The sequence below is a fragment of the Saccostrea cucullata genome, unplaced genomic scaffold (assembly GCF_032062105.1).
Source record: "Saccostrea cucullata isolate Sc308-1 unplaced genomic scaffold, CSIRO_AGI_Scuc_v1 ctg2984, whole genome shotgun sequence".
NCBI lineage: Eukaryota > Metazoa > Mollusca > Bivalvia > Ostreida > Ostreidae > Saccostrea > Saccostrea cuccullata.
Window position 1 is genome coordinate 74,590 of NW_026941167.1, and position 17,667 is coordinate 92,256.

Sequence of the window (17,667 nt, forward strand, 5' to 3'; positions counted from 1 at the left end):
AGAATATTGAGAATATAGATATTTATACAAAACACAAACTATTTTGTTTTCTGAAGAATTCGGGGTAAGCAATTTTAACCAGTACGAGATCATTCTTGTAAAAATAGTAATATACAATGGGAATCGCCCAGTCTCCCCATACACCATATACGAGGGCGTGCTACTCTTTAAATGGAAAATATGTTTTAAAAATTTTAAATGTACACGTTCAATGATGTCAACGTTTTCATAACCCCAAATTTCACAGCCATAAGTCAAAATTGGAACAACAACTTTATCAAAAAGATCTAACTGACATTCAGTTGGTAAGTTAAATTGTCTTATCTTCCTTATTACACCGTACATTGCTTTCTGTGCTTGTTCACATAAATGTTTTTTGGCCTTACAAAATGAGCCTGTGCGTGAAAATATTATCCCAAGATACTTAAATTCTTTTACATTTTCAACTGCATTATTATTGTAATAAAATACCTTTTTTGACATTGGTCCTTTAGAAAACACTAGAATTTTTGTCTTACTAACATTAACATTGAGTTTCCATTGTGAACAATACAAATAAAAATCATCTAGAGCCTTTTGCAAATCTACATCTGTTTCAGCCATGATAACAGTATCGTCTGCATATAACAAAATGAAAAGCTTGAGATACACATATAATTCTTCTTCAATAGCATCAGTTATACTTTGTAAACCAATAATACCTCTGTCAGAGAGAAACTCTTCCAGGTCATTGATATATAATGAAAATAAAAAAGGCGATAGATTTTCACCCTGGCGAACTCCAACGTTACAATTAAAATAATCTGTGGTTGTACCATTCAAATTTATCATAGATTTAATTCCAATATACATATTTTTGATGAAGTTAAAACATTTGCCACTGACTCCGCTCTTAAATAGCTTATGCCACAATCCAAATCTCCAAACCGTATCAAAAGCTTGTTTAAAGTCAATAAATGCGCAGAAAAGTTTCTTTTTTCTTTGAAAAAAAATCTGACATAGAAACTGTAAGGTAACTATATGATCTAAAGTTGAGTACCCTTTTCTAAACCCTGTTTGACTCTCATTAATTAGATTTACTTCTTCAGCAAATGTTTCTAATCGTGTGCATAAAATACTTGTAAATAATTTTCCTAAACAGCTCAATAATGTTATGGGTCGATAATTTTCTGGTTGTGTTGGGTCACCTTTATTTTTATATATAGGTTTAACAATGCCAATCAACCATTCATCCGGAACGGTACCTGAGTCAAATATTAAATTGAACAATTTTCTGTAAACGGGTAGAAATATAGTAATTGTTGAAGTTATATGTTCATTAAACACTTTGTCAAAACCACATGCTTTCTTATTTTCAAGCTTTTTGACACTTTTCAGTATTTCTTCATCACTGATAGCACAATTCAAGGTATCAACTGAGAAATCATTTGAAAAATTTGTTACATCTTCCTGTTCATCTAAGTTATTAGGTGCAACATTGCAATTATTATCTTCATTCATATCTTTCAAAAAATTATACATGTCATTTATATCGACAGCACATTTCTTATTTTTATCAGATCTATTCAAAATTTTCCAGTAATCTTTGGGATTTGTAGAATGCAAGTCTTTGAGTTTTTTTGCAATGTTCTTTCTATCATTTTTGATGCTCTCATCCATTGTTTTCTTATACATTTTACTCATACTTTGAAAGTTTGTTCCCGTTTTGCACACATTTGAATTACAGGTAATTAAAAAGGTTTGTTCCCGTTTTGCACACATTTGAATTACAGGTAATTAAAAAATGTGTGAAAAACGGGAATTTGACCAGGTGAGACACACCGTTTTGAAGACCCGAGTTATAATTACCTCATTGAATAATTTAACAAGATGCCGCCAAAGACATATATATAGCTTGAACGTATTTTAAAAGAATAGTTGATTCGATACCTGTAAAATTTTATTGATGTGAATTGTAGTTATCGTGTACGGATGTGACTTCAAATTTCTAAATAATTATTTTCCTTGATCGTGACATATATCGGGGGTCGAAAAGTAAAACTGATAAACGCCATTGTAAAATAGCATGAAACATTGAATATTTATTTTTCTTCTTCTGTTTTAATTAATTTTTTGATTATAATGTTAAAATTCTTTCAAGATATTGCGTGCGTTTGTATCTCTAAGTTTAAAAATAAATTTCATTTACAATATATTTGCGTTTTATTACTACCGATGAGTATCGTCCGAGTAACCGGGTACACAATCGGAAGAATGAACGAGTAATCGGTTACTAAAAATCGTCCGATTTGTCAACACTAGTTAAAGCCATATATGGCGTAACTGATCGAAAAATATATTTTTGAAAAAAAAAAAAAAATCAAGAAAGAAATATAGTTAATACATTTGAATTAAAACTTTTCATACAATTCTGAACACGGAGAACACCTCGTTTCAACTAATAATACGATTTTATCTTCTCTGTAAATTGTTTTTTAAATCTTTTGCATTTTCTTCCGAGTCGGAGAAAATTCCAATAATCCAAATTAAATTGTGGTATCTTTATAACGCAATTGACTTAGATTTTGTAATTTACGGAAAAGTTCTATCTTTATATAAAGTAATAAAACAAATGATACGTTCTTATAATTTTAGTCTTATAATTTTCATTGTAAATACGCCATATATGGCTTTAAAACATTGTGATTTATTTTCCTGACTCTACAGATTAGGAAGTCTTAAGGTAGGATTCTTCTCTGGTTTCTCACAACATGAAACATTCAAAGTATATCTGCTTATATGTCTTATATATTGAGGTGTAAGGAATTTAAAAGAACGTATTTTTCTTTCCTCATTACAATTTTACAACTTTACATAGAAATGGTAAACTGCGTTTGAAAACTAGCAGGGACTATATTTTTGGCGGAATGGTGGCGTATGAAAATATCTTCTTTTCTGCCTCTCAAAATTATAATAGAACAATGAATTTAGTTATAATTTTTACACAATCGAAGACTTGGAGAAATCTTCAAATGTAAGTTAAATTAATAATGAGGGACTAAACTTTCAAAATATATCAAATAAATATGATTTTTCAAACAAACTAGAACTTTATTACCTTTTTTAGAAACGCTTCCTATCAAAGTGCAGATTTTTAGCCAAAAATCCATAAAAAGTATTTTTTCTTTCTTAACAAACGATCAAAACTTTTTGTTTTTGTATCATTTTGTACATTTATAAGACTTCTTTATTATATGTGAAAATAAGAAAAAGTTAAATATAGGAAGCATATGAAAATAACTAATATATCCTAAAAAATTAAGAAAACCAGAGAAAATTCGGATTAGCCAATATCAAGTTAAGTTAAATTATTTATGTAAATTTGGTAATATCATGCTATAGACCCGATGTAGTAATATGTTTTTATGCAAAAAGAACAATCATTTAACTTTTGACATAGAAGTAGGTATCACATGATTGGCATCAGTTATTTTTTATTCTTAATGTCAAGGAAAAAGATAATGACCTTGACCTGACCTTGCCTCTAATATAAAACGGTCAAATTTAATTTCGCTGATACTATCACTTACTGATATTGTCTTCTTAATTCTGTGAAAATTTCATTAATATTTGATTATTAGAAATATGAGAAGAATCCTACCTTAAAAATTTTGAGTGTTGAGAAAGTGGCTAGTGTCATTGATACCTTCGTCTAGTTCGTAACACAGTCAAGGTTGTTACTTGTACATGTACTTCTTGTCGGGGAAATCTTACAAAAGTACACTATACTAGCTAGTTGAGATTGATTTTTTATCGAAGAGCCATAAGATTAGAAATTTATTGATTACTCAGTTTATTTTACTAATTGGACCGTTCCCTTTTATGATATCAAAACATGATTCCAATATTTCACCAGGTCTATTTATTGGGGCACATTTGTGGCGCAGTGGTTAGATCATTTGCCTATGAATCGCAGAGTATAGCGATTCTTAAGTACCGGGTTTGTTCATTGAATTTGTGTATCGCCTGGATGGCCAGTTACATGAATTCGTATTGTTTTCTTTAACATATTTATATTTTAAGGTATACCTTTACTCAGATGACTAAATATTCCCCTGATAAGAACGAAAAACAACTATTTCACATTGTACTCCTATGATTCTTGTGTTAAATTTCAATTTCAAATAACTATGTCAATGGCCTCGTTTGCATGCTAGGGGCCCCTGAGTATTTCTCGGGAAATACCTCAATTTTTCACACTATGACCATTTTTTTCTTCACTCACAAAATATTACAAGCAACAAAACTCTTTAAATAATGAAATATTATAGCAATGGAACAGAGTTGCTCTGTATAAAGAAATGAATAGAGTGTGGGCCATAAACGTGATAATTATTACAGTCCGAATTTCCTCTGTCATATTTATATTTTCGCACTATTTTTAATGAAATATTGCAAAAATCTGACTGATAAGAACTCTAAATTATTTATAGCCTCAGGTTACTTTTGTTACCCTCATTCTCATGGTATCAATATTTTATGGGGTCAATGATCAAATTATTGAGATATGCTGACTACAGTGGTTTTTGTACATGTTTTTGAGTTTATTTATTTCATAGCATTCATTTATTTGAAATAATTTATGAGCTTAAACACATAAAAAATTTGCAACATGATGTCTTAATATACATGTAACCTTTACTTTGTGATTCATATTTCAAGAAATAAAAATTTTAACAAAATTGAAAAATTAAAAATTTAGTCCGAATTTCCTCTGCATAGCCATGCATTGAGTTTTGTTCCTGTATATTTTCTTCAAGTACTTACATATTAAATTTCTAAATTGATATTGAGATAAAACGTAGTTATTTTATCCATTTAGAACAATTTTTGATTTAATATTTTATACTTTAAAAAATTTCCTTTCTGATTTCTGAAACCTGAGTAAACGTCATCCTTAATTTAAAAAACCTTATATCATTATGCCTTTTGAATTTTTTAACAACGTATTGTAGGCAATATTTACACGATCGTCAAATTCTGAAACTAAGTACATGTTTTTGAGAAAAGGCCATCGATAGAGAGAAAATTAAAAATGATTGATTGATTGTTGTTTAATGTTCATGTTGAGAATTTTTCTTTATATTGAGATACCACCACTTGCAGGATTTTCGAGTTTGGGTAATTTACAATTCTTTTTTTTTTTTTTTTTTTGCTAGTCAACGTTTTTTAGGTAAGTAAAAAATTTTTCTCAGGTTGCCCCCCCCCCCCACTTTCAAAAACGATGCTACGTGCCTGTGTATACATGTACTAGAATATAAACTTCTAATTGTTCTTAGTTACAAAGTTAATATCGGAAAGGACCGCATTAACGGATAGACTTATTGTAAGAGAGACACGTTGATTCCTGTCAACAACCACTTCCCTCAAAACCAAGGTTTTGTTAAAATGTTGAATATTTTTTCTTTTTCTTGTCCTAAAACTATATACATGTAGTTTAACCCCTTCCCAAATCGGAAAAATTGTATAAAAAATTGACGATTGCTTTTGTTTGGTAAATAACAACAAAAACTGGACTAAAGGAATAAGTTTGTACAAAATGGCTGCCATGGCAACGGAATAGCATATCAATTTAATATATATTTCCTTAGTATAAAAGAATCACCTTTGGGTATTCGAAATATAAATATAAACATTTATAGTAGATCTTATAGATGCTACCAAAATTACAGGTTTCTTAATTGTCCATATTGAAGCCATAATTTCAGATATGAATGAATAAGTTTGAATACAGTTTCCATAGTAACGGAATACCTATTAAATTTAAAATATATTTTCTAAGTAAAACAGTCACTTTGAGATATCCCAAAGTATAATTACTATCATTAACTTAAGACAATATAGTTGGTATAAAAATTACAGTTTGGTTAAATGACAATAGATGTCATTAGATGCAAGATTTAGAGGTCTGAAGGTGTATGTTTTGACGACGGTTTCCATGGCAACAGAATGCTTGATCAAATCAAATTATATATTTTTAGTAACATCCTTGCCTCTAACATACCTCTCCACAGTATAGATAAACATTTTCTGAATGGGGGCCTTAAATGGCCCTTACTCTATATACTTCTTTGTAATAGTTTTTTGAACTTCAGTGTATTAAGCTGTAATTTCGGCATCTATTTATGACTAAGGCATGCCTGAATTACATTCATTTTATTTCGGGGAATGCAAATTCAAAAGGAGGATTAACTTAACTTAAGGGAAGGGAAAACATAAACCTTCCATAAATGTTCCCTTTTGATCAGCGAACTTCTGAAAACTGTCTCGATATACATGTATTATCTTGCAAAACATGATATTTTTTAATAAAAGGAAAAAAAAAATATTGTAAAATAGACAGGTAATCTGAATTTTATGTAGACAATTGTGAAAGAAGAGTAAGATATATAGAAAAGATCATATAAAATGCCGTTGTATAATCACCGATGCATTTAATATACATGATATATGCTATTGAAAAAAAATGAAAGGCAAATCTTTCTATTCCTCTTTTTTATTTGAGGTGGGAGTTAACGCAAATGCGCAAATAATTATGGATACAATTTTGTATTAAAAAAGAAACCACAATCATAGCCCCTTATCTAAGTGTGCTTTTAAATACATCGGGGTCAAATCGTTTGTGACACTTAGAAATTAACGTCAATTTTGTCGTCGAGTTAAACATTATATTGAAATAAGAAGAGTTTTCTTACACTCTGTTTTGTACGTCTTTAATAGGGGATTCTCTATGTTTGTTGAATAGATGAATTATTCGAAGTATATTTGCTTATATGTCTTACATATTGAGATGAAAAGGATTTAAAGATAATATTTTCTCACCACTTCATTATTGTAATGAAATGGTAACTGAGTTTAAAACCTAGCAAGGTCTAAATTTTAAGGGAATTGCGGCGTAAGAAATGATCTCGTTTTTCTGCTTCAAAAATTTCTAAAGAAAGATCAATTTTGAAATATCTAAAATTTTTAATCAGTCTTAAGACTCAAGACTTAAAGAAAATGTCTAATGTATCTCAAATTATAACATATGGGCCCAAGTTTTATATATATATAAAAAAAAAGAAAAACCATGATTTTCAAAACAAGTTACAGTTTTTTTAAAGGTTTTAAAGAATTTTTCCACCGTAGCTCAAACTATCAATAATATGTTCAAATTTTTAAGGTAGGATTCTTCTCATATATCTTGTATTTAAAAATTAATGAAATTTCCACAGAATCAAGAAGACAATATCACTAAGTGAAGGTACCAGTAAATTTAAATTTAACCGTTTTATATAAAAGGCAAGGTCAGGTCAAGGTCATTATCTTTTTCCTTGACATTAAGAATAAAAAATTGTGTTGCCAATCATGAGATGCCTACTTCTATTTCAAAAGATTAAAGATTATCCTTTTTGCATAAAGAGATATTACTATCGGGTCTATAGCATGATATTACTAAATTTACATACATGTTTTTCTTATTTTTTTGGAATATATTAGTTATTTTTATATGCTTCCTATATTTAACTTTTTATTATTTTCACATATAATAAAGTAGTCTTACAAATATGCAAAATGAAACAAAAATGTTTTGATCGTTTACTAAGAGAGAAAAAATACCTTTTATGGATTTGTAGTTCAAATTTTTACTTTGATTGGAAGCGTTTAAAAGCTAACACAGTTCTAGTTTGTTTGAAAAATCAAATATAATTGATATACATGTATTTTGAATGTTTTGTCTCTTCTTATTAATTTAACTTACATTTAAAATTTCCTCAAGTCTTTGATTCTGTAAAAAATTATAACTAAATTCATTGTTCTATTATAATTTTGAGAGGCAGAACAGAGTATATTTTTCTACGCCACCATTCCGCCAAAAATAAAGTACCTGATAGTGTTCAATCGTAGTTTACCATTTCTATTTAAAGTCGTACAATTGTGATTAGGAAAGAAAAATATGGTGTTTTTAATCCCTTACACTTAATATATAAAACATATAAGTAAATATACTTTGAATGTTTCATCTAGTCAGAAACCAGAGAGGAATCCTACCTTAAATGAATGGTAAATGTGATTTTCCAAACTGCTGTCTTCTAATTTTTTTAAGACATCCCATCTAAGAAAAGATGTGTTATACATGCATGTGTTACTATAACAGCAGTATTACTTTTTTTAAATTCATTGACAATTTCGGGAAAGTTGAAAGGTATGCAAACTCTTAAGGATGTACAACATACCAACCCCAAAAAATCCCTGTCGTTTAATTTTCGTTATTTTCAAATATTTAGTACATGACTATACCTACTGCATGTATGCACATTTTAGACAAAATCGTTCGAGTGGTTTTTGGACAGGAAATTCAAAAAGTTACCCCCCTTTAGTTGTTTACAAGGAGAGAAAATTTTTAATCAATGAACTACTTAAACCTTGATTTTCGAAAAAGCCAAGTTAGATATCTATGTGAAATTTCATTGACTTATTCCTTAAACCATTTAACACAAAAAATAGTCATCTTTTTGATAAAAATATCATCAAAACAATTTTTAAAGACCTTAAACTGAAAAACTATGAATAATCTAAGCCTTGAAAATTGTGTATTTTTCAAATTCAAATTTTTTTTGTGAAAAAACCTGTCGTTTAATTTTGGTAAAAAACTTTCTTTAGGTAGCTGTTAGTAAAAATAATCTTCATAATTTTTTGTATATTTTTTGTACGACCAGTTTTGGTTTAATAGTCGAAAATTACCCCCTCCCCCTTTCTCAATAAATCACGTTATCGCGCGTCTTTCAGACGGGGGTCGATCACTTTGCTGTGAATCTACAAATACACATTTAAAAAAAATCCAATTGGAATATTGCTTTTGCTTCAAAAATATATTAACTTACAAATTTAAAAGTTCTCATATGTAAAGCGTATTAAATGTAGATTTTTAGGCAATTTTTGAATAACCCTACCACCCCATCCTTTTTTGCGTCGCAGACCTTGAATGTTTGACGAAACGTCATATACAGTGCAAATATACTAGTACATGTATTTCGTCATTTGAATCCCGGAGGTATGCTTTAGTTTTTAAATTTATGAATGCAGAAAAAATACTGACTACTGTTTTTATATGTATCAGGAAAAAATTACTGAAGAATATTAGTGTTTAGTCCATATATGGATGCGTTATGCATTCCATATCACATGGAACCTGGATACAAATTCAAGTTATGTTGAACTTGAATATGTTGATTTTTAATTTCATTTCTGTAATTTTAATTATTTAAAAAATGTTGTATTTTCAACTCTCCTGTGAGATAAATGGAATAATTGTAGTTTCTTTCATGTCATTAATTCAAACGAGACAGTATGTTGACGTGGGGATACATCGACATTTGCATAGATGTACAACCCTCATGATATTGACTATTGTACGCGTTCTTTCAAAGTTGTTGCTTCTAAAAGTTTAAATGAAAATTCCGTATTTGTCTACATTAACTATAAAATATCAAACATTAGACTTTTCATCTATTTCAATTTATATCAAATCACACATTGATATTTTTTAAAAATCTTATACATGTTATAGGCTACGTTTTGTTTTGATTCGAGGAAATGCGAACCGACATTGTTGACAGTCGATTTGCTGCAATAGGATATTCATAAATGCAGATAATTTCAGTACTAGTGAAAAATTCTTTTTTATTCTATATTTACATTGTGTATATGAGGTCCATAGTATTTTATTTTCGGATTAATCAGGTCTTGCTGTAAATGTATCTGATTCTGTGGAAAACCGTGAATAATGGGAGGAAAATAAACATCTCCTACATTTTCGGAGTTGTTCCTCTTTGATCAGTAAGTGTCTGAGGAAATTGTTTTATTTAATTAAAGAAGAAAAAAAAACAACCAATATTTATATCGTAAATGCACAAATTGTAATGAAGACCATTAATCGGAATGTTACAGAGCCAATTGTACATAATGAGAATTTCGGCAAAGTAAAATAAAATTTTCAGAATAAAAAAATGCTGCGCGTTGATCAAGAATACAATTCATTGTATATAAAATGAAATGAAATAAACATTAAGGGATGGTATTTTATGTCTCACTTTTTACGGAGTTTAATCGGGTTAAAAAAATACTTATTGATTGAGTATAGTACGCATAATCACAGCCAAGCTCCATATCCCATTTTTCTTTTTTGATTGATATACATCGGGATCGTTTTACTCGTCATTTTGACGCTTTTTTTTACGTTAAATTTGACGTCACGCCAAACGTTCAATTGAAATCGCAAGAGTTATCTCCCCCAGTGTGCTGTACGTCTTTAATTAATTAATAGCTTACTTTGAGATAAACTTTTTTCAATTCTTTAATTCCTTTGAATTGACAAATCATCGGGATATCACGAAATATTATAAACATATTAAATTAACTAAAATCATGCACGTACAGTGTGGATTTGGGTGTGTGTGTGTGTGTTCAACTAAGCAGGTTTGTGCGAAAAGGAAAGCAATGTATGTAACACTGTAAAATCACATATGTTCGCGGTTTGAGGAAAATATATTGGTTCATAGTGATTTGATTTCGTGGTTGAAGAATTGTTTAGTTGTAATATATATAATATAATTCCATTTCGTGGTTGACATAAATTCTCTACATACCTTGATAACATAGAAAATTATACCCCCACGAAAATTAGTGATTTCACAGTACACTTTTTTGGAACAATAGCACGTTTAGGGTTTGTAAAATGAGAGAAGACATGGCGTTTATATTTAACTCTCTGCGTTTACTTTTGGAAGAAGTCAATAAAATATTTTAATGGATGTATTTCACCTTATTTCCTATGTAGCTTGTTACACAAGCTTTGATTGGTCACAAAGTCGGGTGTAAATTTCTGTACACCCGACTTGAGCCGGGGATTAAAGAAGACGTGACGTCACAATGCATAATTTCTCTATGATAAAAAGCAAATAACATAACGGCATGATGCATTTTACGACGTAGTCTTATCGATTGTGAAACACAGTTGATTGTGACTTGTTTATACAGAATTTGTTTGAACACAGGAAATAAATTCGTTATTCAGGTCCAATAATATTATGCGAATTGCTGAAAAGAAGATAAAAGAAACAATGAAAACAAGGAAAACCTTAATTCCTGCAAAAAATCCAGTACTGGCTCTTGTAATGCATCCTTTCTCATCCGGTTGAAGCACAGCCCATACTCTGCATTGTATCTACAATTGTTTAAATCATAAGTAATATTTAAGCTCTAGCTTTATTATCTCAAGCGTTTTCTCTTGCGAAAACACATAAATATAAAGAAATACATGTACCACTGTTCCTAGCTTTTTTCCATATCTTAAAATTTCGTATGCTGTTATAGTTGCATTCAGTTTTGTAGATTCGTTAACTACTTGGTTTAGGTCAACTTCGATGTCGTCCAGATACCACGTAATGCGGTAGTAGAGTTTTTGATCTCGTAAAGGTGGAAAACTGCAAAGGAAACGGATCGCAGAGTCGTGTTGTATGAAGTTTTCATCTATTCTTTCTTCCGTCCAAAGGAAGCCATCAAACTTCACATCTACTGACTTAACAGTTTCGTTCACACCTTGAAAGAAAACAGAATCTGTCCACTTGAGACTTTTTTAGTGGCGATGATTCAAGTAAAGTGATGATTGATTCGTATACCTAATGATAGTCTATGTTATGTAGAAATGCAATTCTGAATCAACGGATTGTAACATTAACTGCACTTAAATCGATTTTAAAAAGGAAAAAAAAATGTAAATTTTAACTTTTATACGAAACGAACTTAAATAATAATTTACTTGTTCAATAGTTAATTAAATGTACAGGGTCTAATAGAATTGGTGTAAATCAGATACGGATCCTCAAAAACTCTAAAAAACATTTTCAAACTTTAAGATCCTTAACTTTTTTAAGAGTCCATATCAAAACTTACCACGTTTCTACACTTTTTACAATAATTTCTCACAAAAAATAAAAATCTAGACTTTTTGAAGTCATAGACAACTGCTTATTCAATTAAAACATAACTAAGAAATTTTCACATCTTGTATTTGGTCAACATCAAAGTATTTCGTGGAAACCACTCTTTGCACACACAAGAAATGTGAAGTTAATATTAAAAGGAGTTCCTCATTGACAACATTTATGTAGTCTTCGGAGACCAAGTTTTCAAAAAAGGTACCCCTCACTTTTTGTTTTCATTTCAGTTTCACATGTATTCATAATATCTCATGCATATATATATATCTTAAGACAAATCCTTTACTAGGGTGTCATTGATTTTGACTTTTTGACCTTGATCTCGGAGTTTGACACACGTTTTTACAATCTATTACATTAGCCACAACTTTTGAAGGGTTGGCTATTGTGCTTTACAATTTCACATGAATACTTATTGAATCAAGTCCTTTATTGAAGGATCTATACCTCAAATACAAATGTATGGGGAAAATTTATATATTTTACACCTGATAATGAATCAATTATTTCAAATTAAAGAGACATAAAAATGATGATAATTGGATAAGAAATAGATTTGAAGCATGTGATGTTACGGCAATACCGTCAAACATCCTGGAAAAGATGATAAAACACGACACGCTATTTTCCTTTCTTTACAAAAGCTAGATTCGGTGTACATAGTTTATTGAACTCATGAATTCAATATTTTATATAACATTGAAAGATATTACAAGTATAAAAAATAATAAATGTAGAATAAGCTACAATGTCATTTCCTTGTTTATATTACCATGTGTTTCATTAGTCAATTAGATTAAATTACGGTGTAGTTAGTAAATTAAACTCTATTCAATTTCGTAAATCCAAGATTATTTTTCCTTTAACATCATACTAATAACTACAAAGGAAAGAATAAAATGAAAAAAAGCTAATAAAGATAGGAAGATAGGATGAACTAAGGTAGATAGTGTAAGCCGCTTCGATTTCCAATTTGAAATGCATTTCAAAACTTATCTGTCTTAAAGGAGTTTACATATAAGTTCATCTTTTTTTTGCAACCTGTAAGCTACGTCTTAGCTCCAAATAAGGAGATATGCCTTCATAAACGTTTTTGAGAAACTTTCTTTTTTTTTTTTTTACATTTTTACAGACGACGGCTTGCTTTGTCATTTAAATCTTTGCTATGTAAGGAGGTAAGGAACTGATAATGGAAAAAAATGAACATAACATTACGTGGATTTATCTATTTCCTAAGTAGGTTATTTAGTATGCGAGAATCCAGTTTAATCAAGCTTTTCTTAAATTCACTGTGCAATATGGGCTTCAGACCAGCACTAAGCTAAACATTCAGTAGAATAATTATTCTGTTTTCCAAATAAAGTAAATGCTGCAAATTGCACAATTAAAATCGATATTTATAAAGTTGAAAAATCTAGCATAGTGATCCTTCTCTTTAATTCTTTCATATACTGAAAGGACAAAGAAACGCAGGGTATGCTTTTGAGGTGAATTTAATTTATTTTCTTTTAATTTTTTGATATTCCTATCTAACTTTTAAAAACATCTTTCAGAAAGATATAACCGAAATCCCATTTGATTTTGTCAAATAATTTATGAGGTATTGAAGCTCATATAACGATACCCCCAAAAAAGGGAAAAATCGAAAACTATCATTATCTTCAATGTCCCTACAGCGCATCTGTCATGAACCTTATTTCGCCTTTGTATGGAATTCATCAGAGTGTTTATCTTTCAAACCCTGGCTTTATTGGGCATGGTTAACCATGCCAAAAAATTAAGCATACGACGCGCACATGCGCCAGTGAAAGGAACACAACACTAAGTTGATCGGCACAAAAAACCAAATTGCGTAATTGCTTTCTTTCATTTTTCGAGTGAATGTAATGTTTTAAATAGTCTACAGTTTGAAAGGCGGTTTTTGTGGTAGTAAGCTGGCGATTTAAGAGACGGCAGGACAAATAACCCGCTCGTAACATGACCCTGTTTCGCGTTAACGTCATCATCTCGGTTGATTGAAAACCATTCCAGACCATCTCAACGGGTAATAAGTTTTATGGGGGAAAACTTACAAGAAACTGCTTTCTTGCCAGTTGTTTCCTTTTTCATTGATAAGGCAATTCGAAAACCAGACCCAATGGCACTTTAGTAATTGCAAGAAATTCATATCGTCTCTGAATATTGAAAAACAATGTGTATACCTCAGATGCATCAATTGGTGCAATAAAATATTTTGACAATTCGTCGCATCAAAGTGCACATGTTTTGGGATTTTTGGCGTTATCCTTACGTGACGTCATACATTTAACGGTTGAGTAATGTTGAACACTGCTGTTTGTGCAAAGTAAGTAAATTTCTCATCTGACCAATTTTAGTTATTTTCGATCATGCGGTCATTTTTTTTCAAAATTATGCTACCCTGCGTTTCTTTTTCCTTTCAGTATATATTAAGTGACACTGTCACTTCATTTAGATTCGTTATCAAGATGGTGACAAAAAAGAAGGTTGTACCGTGGACATATTAGGGGTTTAATCTTTGCAATTTTTAGACCTAAGGTTTATTTCTTAAATATATACATTTACGTTATCTTTCCACTATACAAACATACAGAAAGAATATATCTTCATTTCTGTATGAAATTTGGGGGAGGTCAAAAGGTCAATACATGACCGAATCACACGGCGGAATATTTGCATACCCACTGCTCTCACCCTCTATGAACATGTAGTCATTAACTGCGTTCATAGCACTATAGACACAACTGCTTCTACTGTGAGTGCAATTGCTCTATCACACTCGTGTAGAACAATCTCTACTATACTTATAATCTGTGTTGAGAAGTATATATATGAAATGTTTCAAAAGAGGAATAAGAATAAGTTTTTAAGAAATTCAGAGTATATAAAATTGCTGATTTATACTTTAAAAATTCAATTTTGGTCAATGTATACTGAAAGGAAAAAGAAACGCATATTTTACTTTTAAATTAAATTAAAACTATTATTTCGAAAATGTTTTCCAGTATTGTTATCAAACATTTTAATTCATCTTTAATCTACAAGTTACCAAAATCTTGTGTGACTTTGACTGATAATTCCTGAGTTATTGAAATTGATATGTCGATACCCCCCAAAATTAAAATAAAAATTCTCATAATCTCCCTTGCACATTGGTAACAGTCTTGAATTTCCTGTGCATTGAGTTCACCAGAGCATTTATCTTTCTCATTTGATTATTATTCAACTCTTCCGACAATAGTCTTAATGGTTGATAGAAGCTGTATTATTCCAAAGCCAACAAATCCCCCGCCAAATGAGTGACACGAATTTTCATTTTAGGATAGAATTTTCAGAATCCAGCTGGTTTGTACACGTGAATGTTTGTGAGAAAGTCTCGACAAACACTGGCTACATTTTCCCAGTTTCCCAGTGTAAACATGCTAAAAACATTACGCACATGACGTGTACGTGCGCGCGTGAGAGTAAAATCGACGTAAAAGTTGCCAAGCTCGCGGACCAAATTAGAGCAGAGAATTTCTGTCAATTTTAGGGTGAAAATATTGGTATGATAGTTTGCTGTATAAATATCGGTTTCAGTGATAATACCTTGACAACAACCGAGGTGACATGATGAAAAGCCCTGTCTTGATGTGACGTTGTTTCGCGTCAACGTCACCGCCATGGTTGTTTGGAAACCTTTTAGTTTACTCTCCGACAACTGAAAAACCCTTTCTTGTTGAAAAGTTTAAAACAAACTGCACAGCAACATTTTGTTGCCTTTTTATTCACTTACGCAATTCAATTACTCGAACCATTGTAACTTCCGTCAACCATACCATGATTGCACGAAATTTATACTGATTTCAATGCGGAAAACGATGTCTATAACTTCAATGCATCGATTAGCACCACAAAATGTGATCATAAAATTGTCATCATCAACATGCACGTGTTTTTGGCTTTTTATCATTTCCCCTACGTGATGCCATACATTTCATGGTTGAGTAATTTTGACCAGCAATTTTAGTGCACAGTAATCAAAATACACATTTGACCAATTTTCATAATTTTCGGCCTTATAGTTAAATATATTTCGCTATTATGCTATTATGCGTTTCTTTTTCCTTTCAGTATATTTATTTGTATAATAAAACTTTTTAAAATTACAGAGAACTGCCATATTTTTATTTTTTCGTATCATGCATATTTGTACAAATAACGATAACTCTTCACACTTGGGTAATAACATTCAGAAAGAGAGAATTTCTTTAACTACTTTATCTACTTCAAGAATGATTTCCGCTATTAAAAATAAATAGAAAAACTAAAAAAAAAAATTATAGAAAGGCATTCTGGAGTAATAATCATTATAAAAGCATTCTCATTTTTCATCATAGGTTAAATTATTGATTTTTGTCAGAGGGTTTTAATAACGTTGATCGATGACGTCACAACTGCATCAAAATAAAAATGTGATGACAGGGCTGCTTGTATCCAGATAACTGTGTTTGAGAGGGAAATACTTTATAAATTGTTTGTGATTTATTAGAGAAAAGGAGTATGTATCAGGTTAACTGATTTTAAAGCCGTATGTTTTTCTTTACTGAAGACAAGAAACTGCGTCCTTATGTAAGTCAGGATTTCCTCTGATACTCTTGGAAAAAAAAATCAAAGAATGCAAATATAAGTAATAAACAACGATTATTCAGTGAACATGGCATTATGAATAGCAACAGCTCTGCTGGCATCATGGAATATGCCGGCAGAGCAATTGCTATTCATAACGCCATGTTCACTGAATAACGTTGTTTATTTCTTAAACATCTACCGTTACTTATAAATATAAAATAAAATGACTTGCTTTTCATGTATAAAGATGAACAAAATAAGCAAGCGAAATAATTGTTACATTTACAACGTGAAAAAATAATTTCTAATGCTTTTGAATAGCCAAGATCATGGGGCTGCTCTTAAATTAGCTGCAGAACTCTACACTACTAAGTCAGAAACGTACTGACATTCCCATTTTTTACTGACAAACTTAGAAAATTACTGACAATGTGCTGTCGCTACTGTAAAACTTAGACAATTACTGACCTTTTTACTGCCGGTACTGATAAACTTAGAAAAGTGCTGACAATCTTAGTCGGTGCTGAAAAACTTAGACAATTACTGACCCGTTTACTGTCCTTGCTGAAAAACTTAGACAAGTGCTGACATTTACTGATAATTACTGTCCCTATTGTTCTCGCTCTCGGGGAGGCTGCAGTGGTGTGAAAATGACCGTGTCTTATACATTGCATTTAAAAACAGTCTAATTTTATTTTTTGATGAAAAAAAATTCCAGTAATTTATTATTTTTTTTAATCTAAATATTATTGATATCTGTAAAATAATTCAGAATATGATTTGAAATTAACTGTGTAAATCAAGTTTAAATTTATGTGTTGAATATATCTATTCCTGTTCAATTAAAGAATTAAAATTAATTAATCATCAAATTAGTTTTCATCTATTTATTTCTTTGCAGACAGAATGATATCTGACTTTAATGTAGAGTCCCCCCCCCCCCTGTTTACACGATCGTAAAGTTGTATTAATTTTCTTCTCACAAACAGGACAGATGTCTCTCGTTAAAAAAGGAAAT

General features: G+C 30.5%; 1 protein-coding gene across 1 annotated transcript in view; it reads right to left on the minus strand.

The window, feature by feature from the left end:
• The window catches only part of LOC134257337 (uncharacterized), a gene marked incomplete at its 3' end in the record, with an annotated part of 104,383 nt that overhangs the window by 73,474 nt on the left and 13,242 nt on the right, over positions 1-17,667 (minus strand). The window contains exons 4-5 of the mRNA XM_062739964.1: positions 11,345-11,619; positions 11,159-11,245 (exon numbers count right to left, since the gene is read on the minus strand). Of these exons, the coding sequence (XP_062595948.1) occupies positions 11,159-11,245; positions 11,345-11,619 (362 nt within the window). The remainder of the gene's footprint in view (positions 1-11,158; positions 11,246-11,344; positions 11,620-17,667) is intronic.